The sequence below is a fragment of the Rhinolophus ferrumequinum genome, chromosome 22, assembly GCF_004115265.2.
Source record: "Rhinolophus ferrumequinum isolate MPI-CBG mRhiFer1 chromosome 22, mRhiFer1_v1.p, whole genome shotgun sequence".
Classification (NCBI taxonomy): Eukaryota; Metazoa; Chordata; class Mammalia; order Chiroptera; family Rhinolophidae; genus Rhinolophus; species Rhinolophus ferrumequinum.
Window position 1 is genome coordinate 12,626,834 of NC_046305.1, and position 19,976 is coordinate 12,646,809.

Genomic DNA, 19,976 nt, shown 5'->3' on the forward strand with positions numbered 1-19,976 from the left:
AGGTTTTGGGAAATGGGGAGGGATGAATAGGTGGACCAAAGAGGAGTTTTAGGGCAGTGAAAATACTTTGTAGATACCATAATGATGGATACCTGTCATTTGTCTAAAGCCATAGAATGTGCAACATCAAGAGTGAACCATAATGTAAATTATGGTTTTTGAATGACTGTGATGTATTAATGTAGATTCATCAGTTGTAACAAACATACCACTCTGGGGGGGATGTGATAACGGGGACATTATGCATGTGTGGGGTAGGAGCATATGGGAAATCTCTCTCCTTTCTGCTCAATTTTGCTGTGAACCTTACACTGCTCTAAAAAAAAAAATCCTTAATTTAAAAAAAATTGAGTGCTTACAGTGTCCTATTATGAACCAGGCTGATGGAGTGGTAAAAGGGCAGTTGACTGGAAATCGGAAGCCTGTGTTCAAGTCCTTTCTGTATCACTTGTTAGTCCTGACACCCTTAGACAAGTCACTTTATACCTTTGAGCCTTAACCTATGAGTGTATTCCCTTACGACATTATGGGAATCAGATAACAGACGTGAAGGTTTTTTTTGAAAACTAGCACCTATTGGGACTGAAATATTTATTACCGTAGAATTTAATGTTTAGTAAACCCAGGTTACGTTTTAGAGTACAAACAGACTTGTGGGTGAAGGAAAAATAAACTTTCCTTTTGATTCTTTTCTTTGTATCAAGACTTATTCCTGAAATAACGTAGAGGGAACTAATAGATTCTTTTATGATTTAACAGGAAAAAAATTTAGTTGGTGTGTCTTTATGTTCACTTTCCTTAATTTAGATGCTCTTATTTATTCCCAAGCTTTAGCTTTTGATGTTATATACCACATGTACGCTTTTCTCTTCTAGAAGCCACCAGTGTCCAACAGAAGGTCAACTTCTCTGAAGAAGGTATTTTCTTTTTAAAATGTCACGCCGTATATTCTGAATCTTTTTCTGTTAACGTTAGAAGAAATTTTAACAGGTACTTAAGAGAACAGAAAGTAGTGTCTTTCTCTTCAGGAAAAGAATTCATGCTTATCTGAACTGTTAAATGGGCAGGTAAAATAGTATAGAATGAGTGTTGCTAACTTCTGTCAGAGTTAATTTTCAGCAAAGCTAATGTCTTCAGTTTCTGACATGTGCTGGCCTTTGATTATGGTATTAAAACAATCAGTTTTCCAAATTCCCATAACTAGTCTATGTTTACAGTACAATTTAGTCCATTTTTATGCCCGGCATAATCTGAAATTAGTTAACCTGCATACTGAAGTGTTTGTGTATGGGTGTGTATATATCCATACCCTCTTCTTAAACTCACACAAATGCAGACACACATGCATGCATATACCAGTATTGTCTGAATTTGCAAACTAACTATATGTAATTCCCCCCAATAAGATAAAATTTTTCCACTATTTAATGCTCATTTTTTTGACTATATTAAAGCCTCAGAATATATAAGCTTATAAATGTTACTCTGAATATTTGGAATATAATTATATGCCTCAGAGAACATAAAATAAATGAGCTCAGTTTTAGCGTATTTAAAGTTTTGTGACTCAGAATAGTAAACATAATAAAGAACAATTCCAGATCTGATTATTAAAAAGGCCTCATCTTAATGTTGAATTGCTTGTTTGTTTTTAACCCAGATCTTTAGAGATTAGAATAAAGACTATACTGGTGTATCCTTTACTTCTTTTTAGGGGACACTGAAGAAGATGACCAAGATAACCCCAACAGTGATGTTACTTCTGTTAAGGTCAGATCCGGGGATTCTGTTGAGTCTGAAGGTAACATTGCTTTATATATATGACTCTTATCTTTAGGAGCTGTAGTTTAGTTAAAATACAAAGGTATTCTGTGAATTTGCTTTAAAAAAAAAATACTTCAAAGTATTTTATTAAAAGTATTTTTAAAGTACACTTTTTAAATATTTATTAAAATTACTGATTCCGTGTGTACATCTGATTAGTAATGTAATGTCATTAATATTTAAACAAATATTTAAACAAATTAGTAATAGTAATAGTAAACAGTAATATTTAAACAAATAACTTTTCAATCTGCTTTGATATTTATGGAGTATGATATTTTTGTGCTCACCAGAAGAGTTATTTGTAGTTTTTAAAAAATTTTTAGAGGGAAACTGATCACATTGGCATTTGTACTCACACCGCTATCAGGAGTTGTTAGTTAGCTTTTGGGAAGTTTTAATATACTTAGGTAACTACTTGTATCTCTGGTAGTTATTCGAATTCAACCAAGTTATCAATAACAGTTTCCGATTATTCGTGTGAGTTTATGTTTAAGTTTATTCAAGGAAAAAAGATGGGACTTTGTGGCTTAAAAGGGTGTTGATCAAATCTGTAATTTTATGTTTTAGTCCCGTGGAAGAGTAAATCTCTACTTTCTCCTCACCATCTTTTGAGAACTTCTGTAATTTCTGAGTTTTACGTGATCATTCCACTTTAAAAAGAGGCTCATACGCTGTTCTATGGGCATTTGGTATTCTATATATTTCCCACCCTTCCTCATTTTTCCCCATTCTTTCTTGATACAGAAATCCCAAAGGAGATATGCAACACTCTAGCATAGTGGTTAAGAACATGGGCTCTGGAGCCAGAATCCCTGGGTTTCACTCCTCTACTACTAGGTTTGTGCCCTCAGGCAATTGCTTAACTTCTGTATTCCTCAGTTTCCTCATCTGGATTGTTGTGAGGTTAAATTAATTTATATGTGCAAAGCACTTAGAAAGTACAGGCACCTAGTAAACACTCGAATTAAGTGCTATTATTAGTATTCATGTGTACACTTAATTAGAGACTAATAAAGCCATGCATGTAGCCAATAGTTTGATGCCATTGCTACCAGCATATAGCTCTTTGAAACTACATAAACCCCAGCCTCTGTGATCCCTTCAGAACTCTAATAAATTCTTATTGAAGCATGCATACCCACATGCAGAAGAAAACTCTAGGTAAAGAGCAAAGACATGAGGCGTATTAAAAAGAATACTGATCTTCCCAGATTATCTTCGGGGACAATTAGCACCGAAGAGGTACAAGAAGATCCACTGGAGTGCAGGAAGAAAATTTCATGTGTTTTTTTTTTTTCATCCATTTAAAATGTCTGTCTTTTTTTTTGTTGTTTTATGATATACACAACACATTAATTAATATGTCAGTAATGCATATAAATAATGTTAGAAAGTAATAGGTTTTGGAGATTGATGCTCAAAATTATTTTAGTAATAGGAATACATTATCAAAAATATTTAGCCACCATACCTGGGTCAGATGTTTCTGTTTCCAAAATAGCAATCTGATTGGTTTTGAACAGATTTAGTTATAAATCCACTTTTATATGAAAAAATCTTTAAGAAAAGTAGACTAAAATACATAATGCGTTGACCGCTTGCAAGAGAAATTTAAGGCAAACATTGACATTAATGATTTCAAGAAGATTCATTATTATAAACTTTCGAAATTTTCCCTTCATGCCATGTTCTATATTTTATATATGTATATTTTTAAAAACTGGTCAGGGGAAAGACAGAGAATTAGTTAATTTTTTAGATACGACATGACTCTTTAGAAATGTTTTTGAAATTGTGCACCCAAGTGTTGAATTCCTTGGGGTTTATCTGAATCCTTTTGCTCTGTTGAAAATGTGCGTTAAAAAAGTTAAGTATGCTTTATATCGTACTATATTTCTTTTTTACTTTTTAGATAAAAGCAGCAGATCAAGTCAGTATCCAGAATCATTTTGGCAGTCCTCACAAAGTAAGTAAAGCCATGTTTACACGCATAGAAGTCTGCCTGTGGGCATGGTCAATGCTGTCATTTTTAAAGATCCTGTTTTGCAGTTTAATATAAAATGTTTGAAAAGGGGTGTGGTAAGTGTTTAAAAACCTCATCCTGCTTCTTGAATTTGAGTTAATTATCTCTGTATTCAACCTTGAATTTGAATTTTTTTAAAAACTAAAAATCACTGCTCTTAATGACTTGTTGAATATTCTTGCATGCAGTATAAATTTGTTGACTGTTTTAGTTTAATTAACTACTGTAGTTTGAACCTACTTATATGGACATATTCTAATGAGGATATAAAATTTGATATGCAGTATAATTTCAACTCTGTTGTAAAAGTCTGGGAGGATGAATAAATAAATGATAAACCAGATATAGTAAAAAGTTAACGGTAAGCTAGGTGGTGGGCATATAAGTTTTACAGACTTGCTTGCAACTTTGAAAAATTTCGTAATAAAAAGTTCAGAAAACATAACATAAAAAAAGATTGGGAAGTAATATGCTAAAACACTAAATGATTTGTTTAGGGTGGTAGAATCATTGGTGACCTTTTTCTTTTACTTTTTTCCTGTATTTTGCAGATTGTGTACAAATGGATATGTATTAGGTTAAAAAGAATGATACTGTTTTTTCTTTTCACATTTTTAAATCAAGCCCCAGAATTTGAGTTAGTTATTAATCAACCAAAAATACCCTTGTATGTGAACTCTTCAAGGACTTTTTTCCCCTCCACATCACCTTTTTTAAATATGAGACTATTTTTAAAGGAAAAGGCTTTGAAAATCTATTTTATAAACACTGTATTCATAGAATTCCTATTTGTTTGCTTGTTTGTTTAAATTTTCAGTAGGTTCTGGGTTTATGATTTTACTATGTGACAAAATGAATAAGTTGCTGAAACACAAAAATCATTTGTGGGAAATTACTCTTGTTCATCTTATTTGTTCGCTCTTTGTTATTCTAAATCTTCAATCTTTGAAGCTCTTAAATGTATCTTCCTATATAAAGTATGCTACATTCATGCAATGGAATGCTATTTAGCTGTGAAAAATGAGTTACTTCTGTATACTAATAAATAGATGATCAAGATGTATTTCCTTGAATCTAAGATACCACTGATTTTATACATAACTTTTTCAGTTATGTATGCCATTGATTATAAGATGCAACCCTAAATATGAGGTGTTTTTTAAAAGGTACCTCTTAGATTAGATGAAAGACAGTATTAAAAAGTATTTTATTAGTATAGACTGAAGAAAAATCTGGAAGACTATACATCTGTCTTATTCACGATGGTATGTGTCTTGCATGTAATGTTTTGCACATAGGCACTTAATAGATATTTATGAATTTCTAAGTTATGCATTTCTAGAGTGGTACATTTGATTTACAACTAGCATATATTCCATTTGTACTCGGAAAAAATTAAAATTGAAAGTAAATTTACATTGATACTTGTATTGATGGGTAGAACTACCTTTCTTCAGGGCAGATGTGTAGATTTACCTTGTTCTAATTATTTGTAAATCATTTTCTAGTTCCCATTGTATCATTTTACAATTGTTCTTAAATACCACTCTAAAACATGTGGTATCAAGCATCATTTATTTCAGAACTACTCTGCAATTTCACAAATTTGCTTATATAATACATAATATTACATATGGACTGCCTGGGTTTATGTACTGCTTTTAGATATATAATTGGGCAAATTTTCAATTGCAGTTTTCTTAGTTTAAAATAGGAATAATAATAGTATTCACCACATAAAGTGTGAGAATTAAGTAAAATTACTCTTGATAGCTGGTAAACATTCAATACAGTTGCCATTAATTTATGGTATTGATCCTAAAGCTGACTTGTAATTATCCACTTCCTGAACATTTTTGAAGTTTACAAAAGGGGACATATGTACTTTATCTTATATATTGGGGACTGATGAAAGAAAGGGTGTTTTTTTCTGTTTTATCGTACCCATAGTAAACAAGCAAAAACGCCTATGCAACTTCTTCACTGTTTTTATTTCCAAATATTCTATAACCTTATCTCTGTTTTCTGTTTCAGGTCGAGACTTCACAGCTCTTGATAAGCAACATTCAGTGCTAAGTAAGTGGTTGGTGGTTCTTTTATCAGTCAACCGGTTCTAACTCCTCTGACTCTGCCAACACAAAGTTCTAATAGGATTTGAAGTCATTTTATCCTTTTTGCCTTTTAAGTCACCACACATTGGTGCAATATGTGACAGTTACTCTGTGAGGTGGAAATGTATTGAGGACAATTTTACCTCAAGTAATTTATTTTGCAAGAGTAAATTAACTTCTTTCTTACATAACATTGAAATCAAGTTCAGGTAGTATTGAACCTCATAGGTATTGAACCTCAGGTAGTATTGAACCTCAGGTAGTATTGAACCTCAGGTAGTATTGAATTCTCATAGACCAGAGCAAAAGTATTGAACCTCAGAGCAAAAGTATTGAACCTCAGAGCAAAAGTATTGAACCTCAGGTAGTATTGAACCTCAGGTAGTATTGAATTCTCATAGACCAGAGCAAAAGGACTTGTCCATAGTTTTGTTTGGTTTCTTAGGTGTTTACATATTTATTTTGCTGTGGGAAGGGGCTCATTCTCACTGATGTGGTCCCTTTGACATTATCTTTTACTTCTGAACCTGTTGCTTTTGTTGTTTTCCTCACCAACTTTTGCCTTTCTTACCAATTTATCTTATAATAGAAACTAGAATATACTGTACATTTTCAAAGTATGTGGAATCACATCTTGGTATGTTTATTTGCTTCAGGCTCAGGATATCAAAAAAACCCCCAGGAATGGGTTGAACAAACCGCAAGAATAAGGAATAGAATGCCAAGTAAGTTGATACATCTCTACCTGTTATTGAAATAATTTTAAGCTTATTTGCTGTTTTTCTTGGTTATTTAACATACAAGAATATTTAATTCTTCAGGTAAGCATTTAGGTTGTTTGTAATTTCATTTATAAAGGACAGCAGTGTTTACTAGTTCAATTATTTCCGTCTGCTTGGACTGCCAGGAGATGGACTAGGTGTAAAGTGTAGACAGTGGTGTGAGAAAACAGTGGGTGATGGGTTCTGACTTGACAAGTTGTCAGTTCTATCCACCAGCAGTACAATCTGTACGTGATAATGAAATTCTACTCTTTTGACAGTACCTGTTTTTTTATTTTTAGCAGACTTTGTTTACTTTTATATAAATAACCACTTGGAACAACTTAGCATACCCATTATTTTAAGTAGTAATGCCTGATTTCACACATTGTATTTTCATGTTTAGGTTTAGGATGGATTAAATGTCACAGAATTTTAGAAATACCGTGAATAGATATGATGAAACAATCATACTTTGAATTCAGCGTCTATCGTAATTTCTGTAGCAATGTGTTCACATTAAACCTTAACTATATTTAAAAAAAAAAAAATCCATGCCTTAAGTGACCCTTCACCTCTATCTTTTCTTTCCTCATCTAATCACAATAGGTCTCTAGGTCATTAGGTGTCCCCCTACTTTTACTTAGATAATATAAAAATCCCTATCACATATCTCTAGCTCATGAAATGACTCACTGCATTGGACAAGATAACCTCTGTGGCTTTGTTTTTCCATCAGTAAAGGAGTGGTGGTCACAATTCATTTTTGCCAGCAGTGAAGTTTTACCCCACATATAAGTGAGTTCTTCTGCTGTCTGAAACTGAAATAACTGTTTGTCCTTGCCTTATTGTTGGCTATCATTCTTATTGCTGTACGTACCTGTTGTTAGAAGACCATTTCGTCTTACCATTGGGTCTTCCTGACCTATTATAGTTAGGAAGCCAAATATTAATTACTTAGCTTACTAGGATTATGTTTATAACCAGTATAAAAAAACTAAAACATACTCTGAATATCTGAGAGATACTGCTGGAAGTAAAAATGTATGAGTTTGAGTATATATACTCTGAAAAGCTGGGACACTTCTTATGTTGTTAGTTCTTAACTACATATTCTGGGTAATTAATAGCAAATTATTTCCAGGTAAGTATAGGACACATTGTTGTCAAAAAAACGTTTGTGTGATTTTTATTTACTCTCATAAGACACTGTGCAAATGCAATGCAGAATGGAAAATAATTATATTGAAGATCTGGTTGGAATGTAAAAGTAGATTGGTTAGTTGCTAAATTGGTAGCTAATTTTTTGTATTTTATGTTTGCATTCCTACTTTGTCTTAAGTTAGTATATTTATTATGGTTTAAATAGATGTATACTGATTGATGGCCACATATACATATAGATATAGGTATATCTATACACATACACGTGATTTTGAGAGTTATATGGGAATTAGGTAACAGAAGTTTGCACATTAAGATGCAGATAATGGAATTTTTCAGACCTTTAACTTCACAAGGACTGAGATAAGAACAGTGACCAGGAAGCAAACATTTTCAGTGAAAGCAGAAGACTGCTGTGATTTTCAAACAGCCTTATAGATTCTTGTTCAATCTGAGATCATTTAAAAAAAATTTATTTTAGCATTCCAAATTTCACGTCTCATTGCCTTAATTATACATTTCAGCCTCTTTCAGTGAGAAAAAAGAAATTTTATTTTTAGATTTAGGTGTTCAAGACCCAAGGACTTTAGATCCCTGCTGTCTCCCCACGCTAGCACAAGGTCCCTGGGTAGACAAGTCCCACGTCGGGTTTCTGCCTGTATCCTACCTCTGGGAAAAATAGGACTGCTGTCCTGAGTTTCCTATTTTCCTGGGTGATAAAACAATGAGAATAGGGAAGAATGTCTATTCTCTAAATAGACATTCTCTAAAAGTGGTGCAGAGAAAAGAGTTTAGAGTTAGAGCTGTTGAGTGCCAGTCCCACTCTTCTACTTTCTAATTAAATGATCTTGGTAAAGTCACTTAACCTTTGTGAACCTCAGTTTTCTTATTTTTAAAGTAGGGGCAATAGTGTAGTACATGTTATATATTAACTTATTTAGGTATTCTTCATCAGTAAAATGATCACAGAAGAGCACGTAACAACAGTTTCATCTATTACCTCATTTCATCTTTGCAATCATGGAGTAAAGTATTCAAGATAAAAATCATCTTGAAGGATTTTTTTTCTTAATTAAAAAAATAAGCAATTGTGTTGTTTCACATGCTCTTTCACTATAGGTTCCTCTACTTGCCATCCTCATAGTTTTTTCCTAAACCATTTTATTGAGGTATTCTTGACATACATTTAATGTATATAATTTGGTAAGTTTAGAGGTAAGTGTATACCTGTGAAGCCATCACTACAATCCATGCCATAAACACATCTATCACTTGTAAATGTTTCCTCCCAATCTCATTATTTGTGTATTAGAACATTTTTAAATACATGATCCAGTATTGTCAGCTGTAGGTACTATGCTGTACAGTAAATTTCCAGGAATTATTCCTCTAGTATAACTGAAACTTTGCGCCCTTTGACTAATATCTCTCCATTTCCTCCTCCCCCAGTCCCCAGAAACCACCATTCTACTCTCTGCTTCTATAAATTTGACTATATTTTAGATTCCTTATATAAGTGATATCATAAAGTATTTGTCCATCTGTGCCTAGCTTAGTTCCCTTAGCAAAATGTCCTCCATATTGCTGCAAATAGCAGAATTCCCTTCTCTTTTAAGGCTGAGTAGTATTCCATAGTATATATTACATTTCTTTTATCTATTCATCAGTCAATGGACATTAGATTGTTTCCATGTCTTGACTATTTTGAATATTACTGCAGTGAACATGAGTGTGCAGCTATCTCTTCAAAATTCTAATTTCAGTTCCTTTGGCTATATATATATATATCCAAAAATGGGATTGCTGGATCATATGATAATTCCATTTTTAATTTTTTGAGGAACCTCCATACTGTTTTCCATAGTGGCTGCATCAATCTACAGTCCCCACAAACAGTGCACAGGGGTTTTTTCTCCATGTCCTCTCCACATACCTCTCTCTCATGTTTTTGATAATAGCCATCCTAACAGGTGTGAGGTGATACCTCTGTGATTTTGATCACATATCTCATTGTGCTTTTTAGTTCAATGTAATCTCATGGTCCATTTTTGCTTTTATTGCCTGTGCTTTTGGTGTCATAGGCAAGAAATCATTGCCAAGAAGATCCCTGTGTTTCTTCTGGGAGTTTTATGGTTTCAGTTCTTGTGTTTAAATTTTTAATTCATTTAGAGTTGAGTTTTCTGAATAGTATATGATAGGGTCCACTTTCATTCTTTTTCATGTGGATATCCAGTTTTCCCAACACAATTTACTGAGGAGGAGACTGTCCTTTCTCTGGTAGCCTTGTCAAAGGTTACTTGACTGTATCTGTATGGGTTTATTTCTAAACTCTGTTCTCTTTCATTGGTCTATATGGCTGTTTTTATGCCAGTACCATACTGTTTTGACTACTCTAGCTTTGTAATATATTTTGAAATTAGGAAATGTGATGCCTCCAGCTTTTTTGTTCTTACTCAAAATTGCTTTGGCTATTTCAAGTGTTTTGTGGTACCATATGAATTTTAGGATAGTTTTCTATTTCTGTAAAAAATGCTATTGGAATTCTTTATAAGAATTGCACCAAGTCTGTAGAAGGCTTTAGGTAGTATGGACATTTTAAGAATATTAATTCTCCAGTTCATGAACATGGGATGTATTCTGTTTATTTGTGTCTGCTTGTATTTCTTTCATCAGTGTTTTATAGTTTTCAGTATACAGGTCTTTCAACTCCTTAGTGAAGTGTATTCCTAAGTATTTTATTCTTTCTGATGCTCTTGTAACTAGAATTGTGTTCTTAATTTTGTTTGTGTTAGTTTTGTTTTCTTAATTTACCTCTTATGAGTGATATAAATATTACATGTTACATAATAACTATTATTTATTCATCATTAATATCATTGTAGCATAGCGATTCACAGCATTTTTATATAAAATATTTCATTTGATCTTTGCAACCATGGAATGAGATATTCAAGATAAACATCTGTTGGATTTTTTTTAAGTATACAGTTGTAACTTTTTAGTAACTAATTAGAAGCTTCTAGTTACCTAGTCAAACTAAATGATGTAGTTTACTAGTAACTGTAAAACAATGTGCCTTTAAAGTTGAGGTTGATGTCATTTTGTTTCATTTGAGGTTTTTTTTGTCATATGACCAAAACTAAGGCTATTTCTGGATCTTAGCAGTGCTTATTTTATTCCTCCAGTTTAGTTCAGTGTTTCTCAAATAAAAGCTGTCGATAAACACCAGAAAGATCCACCAGAAAGATCGTTTATATATACAACAGTTGTAACCCCAGGCAGGTGATAGTTGTTAGTGCTTGTAAATGTAGTTCATATGAATAAGTAACTTAGTGTCTCCATCTTCTGAACCCTTCCATAACTCTCTTCTTAGATGTTAAAATCTATAGCCGTGACAAGAAGGATGGAAGGAAAAGGAAAACAATTGGGATAGTTTTTAATTTGTTTTCTAAAGTAATGATAGAAATAGAGGTTTGATAGAATTGTGAGAAAATTATTTTTGAAATTGATTGTTTAATCACAAACCTAAAACAGAATTACTTGTCTATTAACAGAAATGGTGAAAAGTTTTTGAATATAATTTTTGCCTATTCATTTTTTAATTTACAAAAAGTTTTCAGTTATAGTTGACATTAAGTATTATATTGGTTTAAGGGGTACAGAATAATGGTTAGACATTTATATAACTTAGGAAGTGATCCTCTGATAAGTCTAGTACCCACCTGACACCATACATAGTTATTAACAATATTATTGACTCTATTCCCTCAGCTGTACGCGTACTATATTTACATCCCTGTGACTGTTTTGTAACTACCAATTTGTACTTTTTTTTTTTTATTTAAGACTTTTATTAACAGGTGCTTGCAGTTTGTTGACTTTTTTGAAAAAATCAAGTTGTAAACTTTTATTACAAATTAAAAATGAAGTTCTTAAATATCTCAGCTTGACCAGATATGAAACAATTTAAAAACCTTTAAAGGTGTATTGCAATTTGTACTTCTTAATGTATTGCAATTTGTACTTCTTAATCTCTTTACCTTTTTTATCCAGCCCCCTAACCAATGTAATTTTTAAATTATTACTGATACTTGAAATGGTCAGAAGCACCAGAGGAAATTTTTAAATCAGTTTGAGGTAGAAAATAGGATTAAGATTGAGATTTACATTAAAACACTTTATCCAGGTAACTCAGTAATCCATAATCCATATTTTTGTCTCTTTTTCTCTCTTTACAGCATCATTACCAGGCAAGAGTTTCAGTATATGGCAATTTTTCAGATAGTATAATGTTTCCTTTTATAATAGTTGTTCTTATTTTCTTTGTCCTCTTCACTTTGTTCCAGAAGTTTCACCACTCTCATTAAATAATTTGGGTCAAATACTTCAAGGCTTTCTCACAAAACTAATGTATCAGGAGTATGCTTGTACTAGACCACTACGTGACGATAATAATTAGGAGGGAAATAGGTCTGTGTCTCAAGCTGTCAAGTCTAATGGGCCCTCGGATCCTCTGCTTTTTCTTGTTCCTTGTTGATCTCTGCCCTTTTTTCTCTTGGTGGAATTTGTATTTTCTTTCTCTATGGAAATACTTAGGTTATGAAACATTAAACTGATACAGTCTGTGTTACTCCTATCATTAGATGACAGCATTCAGAAATCACAGCTTGGAAACCAGTTTCCATCAACCTCCAGCCAACGTAAGTTTGTCTCTTCAGTTTTTTTATTAAGTGAGTCTCTAAAATTGGTGATCCATAATTGTTTTCAAATTTTTCGACAGCAAAATAACTTAATGCTATTTGAAGAAAGTGTATTTTACGCACTTCAGAGGAAAAGGCATGTATTTTACAGGCAGTGAAATTTTTTAAGGACAAACTATATGAAACATCAGGTTTTCCCCTTCACTTTATGGTCATAAGTAAAAGTTAATAAGTAAAGCTACTAATACTATTAACAGAGTGAATCTTGTTGATTCCAGCCCTCATGTGGTATAACATAATGGGATTACCATGGATTTTAGAATCCACAGGCCTTTATTTGAATTACATTGGACTACTTTACTTTCTGTATAGCCTTGGGCAAGTGTAGTTTTCTAAGCCTGTTTGTTATCCTGAGTGAGTACTAAGAAAATAACAGTGATTCTCAGACATTTGGTTTCAATACCACTTTCCACTAGTGAAATTAAGAAGTACCCCAAAGAGTACACACACACACACACACACACACACACACACGGGTATGCACATTTTAAGACAGGAAAACTATATTAAAATTGTAGTAATATATACTGATAACAAAAGATGAATACAAGTCGTGTTTGACTTCTGCAATTACAAGAGGTGCTCAAAGTAGTTACCATCAGTGTCCAGACAATTCTGATAATGGCAAACTACTGCTTGAGCATCGTTGACCAGTGTTTACTTGTATACACTTTTTTGGCACTGTGGCTGTATATACAGTGGGTGCCAAAAAAATGTATACATATGACTTGCATTCATCTTTTGTTATCAGTATATATTGAGTATTACACTTTTAATAATTTTTTTCCTTTCTTAAAATGTGTATGCATCTTTTTGGCACTGTGTGGTGTGTGTGTGTGTGTAAAATATCTATTCATATTTGTCTAGAAATTAAAATTGAAAATTTTTTTATTTTATTTTTAAATAATTTAGTAAGAAGAGTGACAAATTGCTTTATATATTTTTTAATCTCTTTAATGCCTCATTTAGTAAAATGGAGCTGGATTCTCATATCTGTTTTGGCATTCAGTCTTATAGTAATACTGTTTTGGTTGAAGTGTCTGCAGAATTCCAACTTTATGCAGATAGGTAGAGTTTTAATAGTTTTTAGATAATTGTGGATATTCTCTTTTGATAGTCTCCAAAAATCAACAAGTGGTAGTTTCCAAATGTTACTTGAAATGTGAAACCTGAAACCATATTTATGAACTTTTTGTAGTCTATTACATTAAAGTCTATTGATCTTTCTTGTACTTGGAAAGGAATGCCATGCATTGGTCATTTGGAAATTATTGGTTCACTGAGTTATGTAGAGCTTCCAAATGTTGACACATTTGTAATATAATTTAAAAATACTATATTTATTAATATCACCACCAATCTCAAGACAAAAAAAACTTCTAAGAACTGGGAGCTGTCAAGCTCATGGTGGCAGATAACAATATTTCCACAATCCTAATTTTCACTTGAAACCTTGAATTTTACAATTGGCAACTAATAGTGTCAGTTGTCGGGCTCACTTTGTTCATTTTCAAGAAAATGTGTACCAGATACGCAAGTCTGACTAACCGTAGTAGGTAGCTTGTTCTTTCAAGTAAGAATTCCATGAAGAAAAGCCCTAGTTCTCCTCACCACTCAGTTGCACAGAGTTCTCTTTTTCTTGAGACGACCATTGTCTTGTGCTGTTCATCAGAAGTGCTTTGTGTCTGCCTCTCATTTCTTCACAGAGAATATTAAGATTTGTATTCAAGCGTTGAGTTTTAATAAGATAAATAATTTTAATTGCTTTATGAAGGACACTCGTAAGTGAAATGCATAGCCTTGGCTGCATGGCCGTGAAGAATACAAAGACTGTACAGTTTGGTGCCACTGCACTGTCATTCGTGCTAAGGCCTCATTTGTTTTTCCCACCATGGCTCTTTGCACCATCAGTGCAAGTGTCAACCTGGTGGAAAAAGTCAGATAACATCTTAGTGTGGCAAGACCCATGAAAGGATCTCCAGGGACCCCACCAACTGTACTTTGAGAACTGTTGCTCTGAAAGGTCCATGGTAAAATTATTAGCCTAAAGCAGTCGATCAATAAATAGAAAGTGTAAAAGTATTGTTGCTATCATATTCAATGATTACATGAGGGAGTTAATCAGTATATGAGATTATATGAGAAAGTGCTTTATAAACTGAAAAGCACTAGATAAATGTAAATTGATATGATTGCCCGTAATATTAATAATTAGGGATGAGTTGCAAACTAAAATTTCTCTGTGTTAACTCGTATACCACAAGAAGTAGGCATCAGTGCAATGAAAGGGACAGTAGCTATGATATATGCAAGATATTTACTTAGAGTGCATCCTTTTCTTTATTTTTTTATATAGTTCAAAAAATTCACAAATTCCTCCTTGAATAATTAGCCATGTGAATTCTGAGTTTCTAAATTAAAAAATATTTCATAAAGTGTATTTTTTTAATACTGTTTACTTCCCTAATATTAGCAGTAGTAATAATAGTTTTGCTTTATTTTTAAACTTTTTAAATTTATTTTAAGTGTGTCTTTCCAGGACCCGTCAGCTGCAAGTCAAGTAGTTGTTTCAATCTAGTTGTGGAGGGCGCAGCTCACAGTGGCCCATGTAGGGATCAAACTGGCAACCTTGTTGTTAAGAGCACTGCGCTCTAACCAATTGAACTAACTGGCCGCCCCTAATAGTTTTGCTTTATAAACTGTATTATTTCTGACTTGCTTATGCCACTTTATACATTTATTCTACTTTTTCCTCTAAGACTTTTTATCATTTTGACGTTGGAGAAACAGATGCATATTTTACATGTAACTTAGAACCTATGGGTGTGAGATTTTCTTGAAAACATGTAATAAATTATTTCTTTAAGAAAGTAAATTATCAGCTGCCTTCTTTAAATTTCTTCACCTTTTATTTAATGTTTATAAAGATTAAAATTGGTTTTAAAAGTCCCTTGCCATTGAATCTAAGAAAGTGATGTTTGTATCTGTCATTTTGTTTTTCCTGAGCAGACGTGACCAGACAGCCCAAAAACCAGTCTATTGTCAAGATTAACTTGTTGTGGCTACTAGTTTTGATAGCTTTTTTTGTCGGGATATGGTGGTACATTCCTACTCCTGAGCGAGAAACCACTGCTGTTCAAGAGTTCCAGAACCAGATGAAACAACTAATGAATAAATACCAAGGTCAAGATGAGAAGCTGTGGAAAAGGAGCCTCACATTCCTGGAAAAGCATCTTAATACCTCCCAGCCTCGGCCTCAGCCTGCTATCTTGCTGCTCACCGCTGCCCGCGACGCCGAAGAAGCACTCAAGTGTCTGAGTGAACAAATTGCCGATGCCTATTCGTCCTTCCGTAGTGTCCGTGCCATCCGGATCGATGGGACAGGCAAAGCTACTGAAGACAGTGATGCCGTCAAGCTGGAGATGGACCGGGAGCTGAGCGATGGATTCAGAAATGGCCAGAACGCAGCCGTGGTGCACCGCTTCGAGTCCCTGCCTGCAGGCTCCACCTTGATCTTCTATAAGTACTGTGACCACGAAAATGCCGCCTTCAAAGATGTTGCCTTAGTCCTCACCGTCCTGTTGGAGGAAGAGACACTTGGAACCAGTCTAGGCCTAAAAGAGATTGAAGAAAAAGTGAGGGATTTCCTCAAAGTCAAATTCACCAACTCGAACACACCCAACTCCTACAAACATATGGACCCAGACAAACTGAATGGGCTCTGGAGCCGTATTTCCCATTTAGTCCTGCCCGTACAACCTGAAAATGCCCTGAAAAGGGGCATCTGCTTATAAGGGGCGACAAAAGAAAAAATCATGTCTCACGTTCTGAGAATCTTCCAGACTTTCTAACCAGAGACAGGATGCTGAGCTCTTTTTGGAAGAGCTGGTTTCTTTTTAAAGAATGTTAAGTTCTTACATAAACATGGAACATCTAAATCATTCATTCAATCTATTACCTGTATTGGAGGGAAACATTTGCCTATTTCCATTGAAATCTTTGTTAATGGTATCTGACAACTGTAGGGGCTCTATTTAGATTTTGGGTTGAGTCATTATTGCTGTGGTATGACCGGTGGGAAGGACTAGAAAATCCTTCCTATGACTCCTCCCAGTTTGTAACATAGATTTTTACAGAGTTTGTTGAATTATTAGTAAGGCAGCTCCCTAAATGCAACTGTAGCTTTTCCTATTTTGTTTCCTTTTGCATCATTTAGGTGTGAGTTCCTTAGTCAGCTTCTGCTTATAGGAACAAAAAATAATGAAAGGTCATCTGAGTGTGAGTTTGGGTTTTCTTTTTCTTTGTTTTTGGAGAATGGGGAGAAGTAGGCAAGGGAAAAGGGAAATTGTGGAATGGGGAAGGGAAGGGGGGAAATAATTAAGTCTATAAGATGCAATGTTAAAACAAGCCACTGAGATGTAGATTAGTCATACATAGTTATAGAAACTCCGTTCTCAATGAATTCTGGTGGGATTTGGTTTTCACGTGTCCTTTTCTTTCCTCCCAAGGATTTTTAAGCGTGTAGATCCTGAGGTTAAGTATATTTGTTCATTTGGCTCTTAAAGGCAGGTAAATTCAGAGCAGTTTATTCTGTATATATCCTGAAGCTTTATTTTGAATTAAGAAATATAGTTTCTGGGGAAGGGAGGGAGAAAAAAGGAATTTCAGGAATTGGTAAATCATTTGGTAACCAGCTTTCCTGGGCTATTGAAGAAGAATTTAATTTCGGCGTTTAAATTTCCATTTGTTGCAGTCTAAGTCCTTTAGTGACACTCTTAAACAAATACAAAGATGCACTACGCACGTGATAAATTTTATTAAGAGTGCCTCAAGCAAAAAAGAAAGTGAACTTGACCACATGTGAAGAATGTTAAAATGTACTGCTGTATATAACTGTCCTATGGTATTTCAGTTGTAATTTTGCATCTGTAACAGCTTTCTCATCTATCAGCTGCTTTCATATTTCTTGTTTTTTCAATTATCTACATACCTTTAAATGAAAATACTGTTTTTAGATACTAAAGCCAGGCATTGGCTTCACCATTTATCTTTTGGGGATCCCATGACTAGTAGTAGAGTGTGGTCTGATTTCTTCCCGCTAGGACTACCAGTATTCAGAAATATACCCCGTATTGTAATTTGTTCCTGACTGTCAGAAGTCAGGCCATCTGATTTATAGAGGATTCTAAAACGAGTTTTTGCAAAGCTCTATTTTATACCTATATATTATATGGAGAAACAAATGTTTTTATTAAATGTTTCACTGACCAAAATAATTTTAAAGTAATTAATGTTACTTATCTTTCAGGAAAAAATAATTGTAGCAGCTGACCTGTAAAAGACTTTAAAAGCTATTTTAGTAATTTAAATAAATTCACTTTCTTGGTTTGTACTCTGTATATGTTGTAAACTTAATGATTCATAACCTTTTTTTTATTATTAATCCTAGAGTTATCTTTACACTTGAACAATGTTAGTGACTTCTGCTAGGAGAAACAAAGGCCACAGAATTAGAGACATTCACAAGTACATTGGTTGGAAATATAATTGCCATGATTTCCTGTTTCATCCAGGGATTTTGAATGATCACTAAAAAGAAATTTATGTACGTACTCCCAACTTGACAACAGAATCTACAGCAATGTTTCTCAAATTTTTCATTCTCACCTCCCTAAAGAGCCTTTCGAGATGTATTTTTTTAATCACCTACCCCCATGACTACAATCTGTTTATAGATGGTGTATACCTTTTGCTTTATACAGATGAAGAGTAAGATTTTTTTGCCCCCATTGAGAATACCAGTCAAAAACATCTGTATTTTAGATCGTTGTTGCTGAAAACATTTTCTGTTCATTTTGTTATCCTTTTGTCGAGGAAAATTTAATAAGTCATCAGCTTGAAAATAGGAACTCAGGTCTCTAGAAATTAGGCACATTGTGATTTTGAGTGACAGCGTGGGCCCAGGGAAAACCACAGTACAGTACTTGTCAGACAAGTTTCCAGAAACTAGATTTGCTTCCCTTCTTTTAATGACTTTCTTATATTATCTTGAATGACGTTTTCTAAACTGCCAGTCTTCAAAACAAAATTTGGACGTCAACTTGATTCATTCTATGAGAACTGTAACTTAGAAAGAGTTTGCATAGTTCATGCCTAAATAAAGGACATAAAACCCAGTTTTTCTGTGATTTTAGGCCTTTGGAAAGTGGTCTTTACGTGGGCAGTGTGAGGAAGCATTTCTCATTGCATGCAGAAAGATAATACATTGTTCTGCTATATTGTCCCTAGCAAGGTCATAAAGCAAAGTCTTATGGTATAAGGATTCTCCTGCCATTAGCCACCTGGAATAAAGTTGAGTCTTGAGTGTGGGAACCAAACTGAGAAAGCTGCCATTGACTGGAAAAGAGAAAACTCCTGCCTCGAATACCTCTCTCTCTTTGGCCTGGATTCAGAGAAGTCCTGGTGTGCTTGCAGGCTCTTCTGGATGGTAGGAGAAATACAGCCTATCACCTGAGCATGTACAGGGAGAAACCCCTTACAATCTGCACATTGTCCTCTTACCTCTTGCACATGCTTGGAATGTTCTGGAATACTTCATATCCTGCCCTCTCCATTTTCATGCTCTGCTAATTCTTGTTCTTAAGGCCTTAGTTTTTGAGGCAGAACTTCCCTGAAACCTTCCCTAATTCCCTTCCCCCAAAAAGTGCTTTATGCGCCTTGCCTGTGCTGTCATTCATCTTACATCACCCCTGGCACGGCAGTTAGCACACTGGCACCACCATATTCCTCTTGAAAGCAAGAGAATGTCATCACCATATGCATGGTGATAATCACAGAGTGCTCAAATATTTGTTGAACAGAAAATTGCAAGCCCTACCTAGTTAGCTACACTAGGGAAGTTGTATCTTCCTCTGTTCTTATTTGCTTTTTTCTGTGATTCCTGTGCATTTTTCTAAACTTTATGTAACTATTTCAGCCTGGATTCAGTGGTGCTACGAGTAAGACAAAGGAACCAATCCCAGTGGGACTCTATCCTTTGGGTACTATTATCCCAATTTAATAGGAGACGGAAACACAGAAAGTTATAAAGTGACACTCAAGAATACCCAAGTAGAAAGCGGTGAAGCAGAGACTGGAACCTAGGCAGCCTGGCTTTCAAACATCTGTTCTTACCACTATATAGAGAGTCTCTAGAATCCCATATATGGTATTTTTTTCTCCAGTCTAGTCAGGCTCTATACTCGTAGGTCAGAGTATTTTTCTATCCTGTGGACTCTGATTTGTGGCTTTCCTCTAAACTTTTTGCTTTGCTCCTTGCTCAGCTTTGTGG

General features: G+C 34.2%; 1 protein-coding gene across 2 annotated transcripts in view; it reads left to right on the forward strand.

Annotated features, from left to right (window-relative positions):
- Nucleotides 1-18,043, forward strand: part of TOR1AIP1 (torsin 1A interacting protein 1) — a 30,260-nt gene extending 12,217 nt beyond the window's left edge. Inside the window, exons 4-10 of one of the 2 annotated variants that reach the window (XM_033092970.1) lie at nucleotides 876-917; nucleotides 1,715-1,801; nucleotides 3,740-3,793; nucleotides 5,885-5,926; nucleotides 6,618-6,686; nucleotides 12,530-12,586; nucleotides 15,656-18,043. In XM_033092970.1, coding sequence (XP_032948861.1) covers nucleotides 876-917; nucleotides 1,715-1,801; nucleotides 3,740-3,793; nucleotides 5,885-5,926; nucleotides 6,618-6,686; nucleotides 12,530-12,586; nucleotides 15,656-16,440 — 1,136 coding nt within the window. In that variant the 3' untranslated portion in view covers nucleotides 16,441-18,043. The remainder of the gene's footprint in view (nucleotides 1-875; nucleotides 918-1,714; nucleotides 1,802-3,739; nucleotides 3,794-5,884; nucleotides 5,927-6,617; nucleotides 6,687-12,529; nucleotides 12,587-15,655) is intronic. The other variant, XM_033092969.1, reaches the window with a different exon arrangement.
- The last annotated feature ends 1,933 nt before the right edge of the window (nucleotides 18,044-19,976 follow it).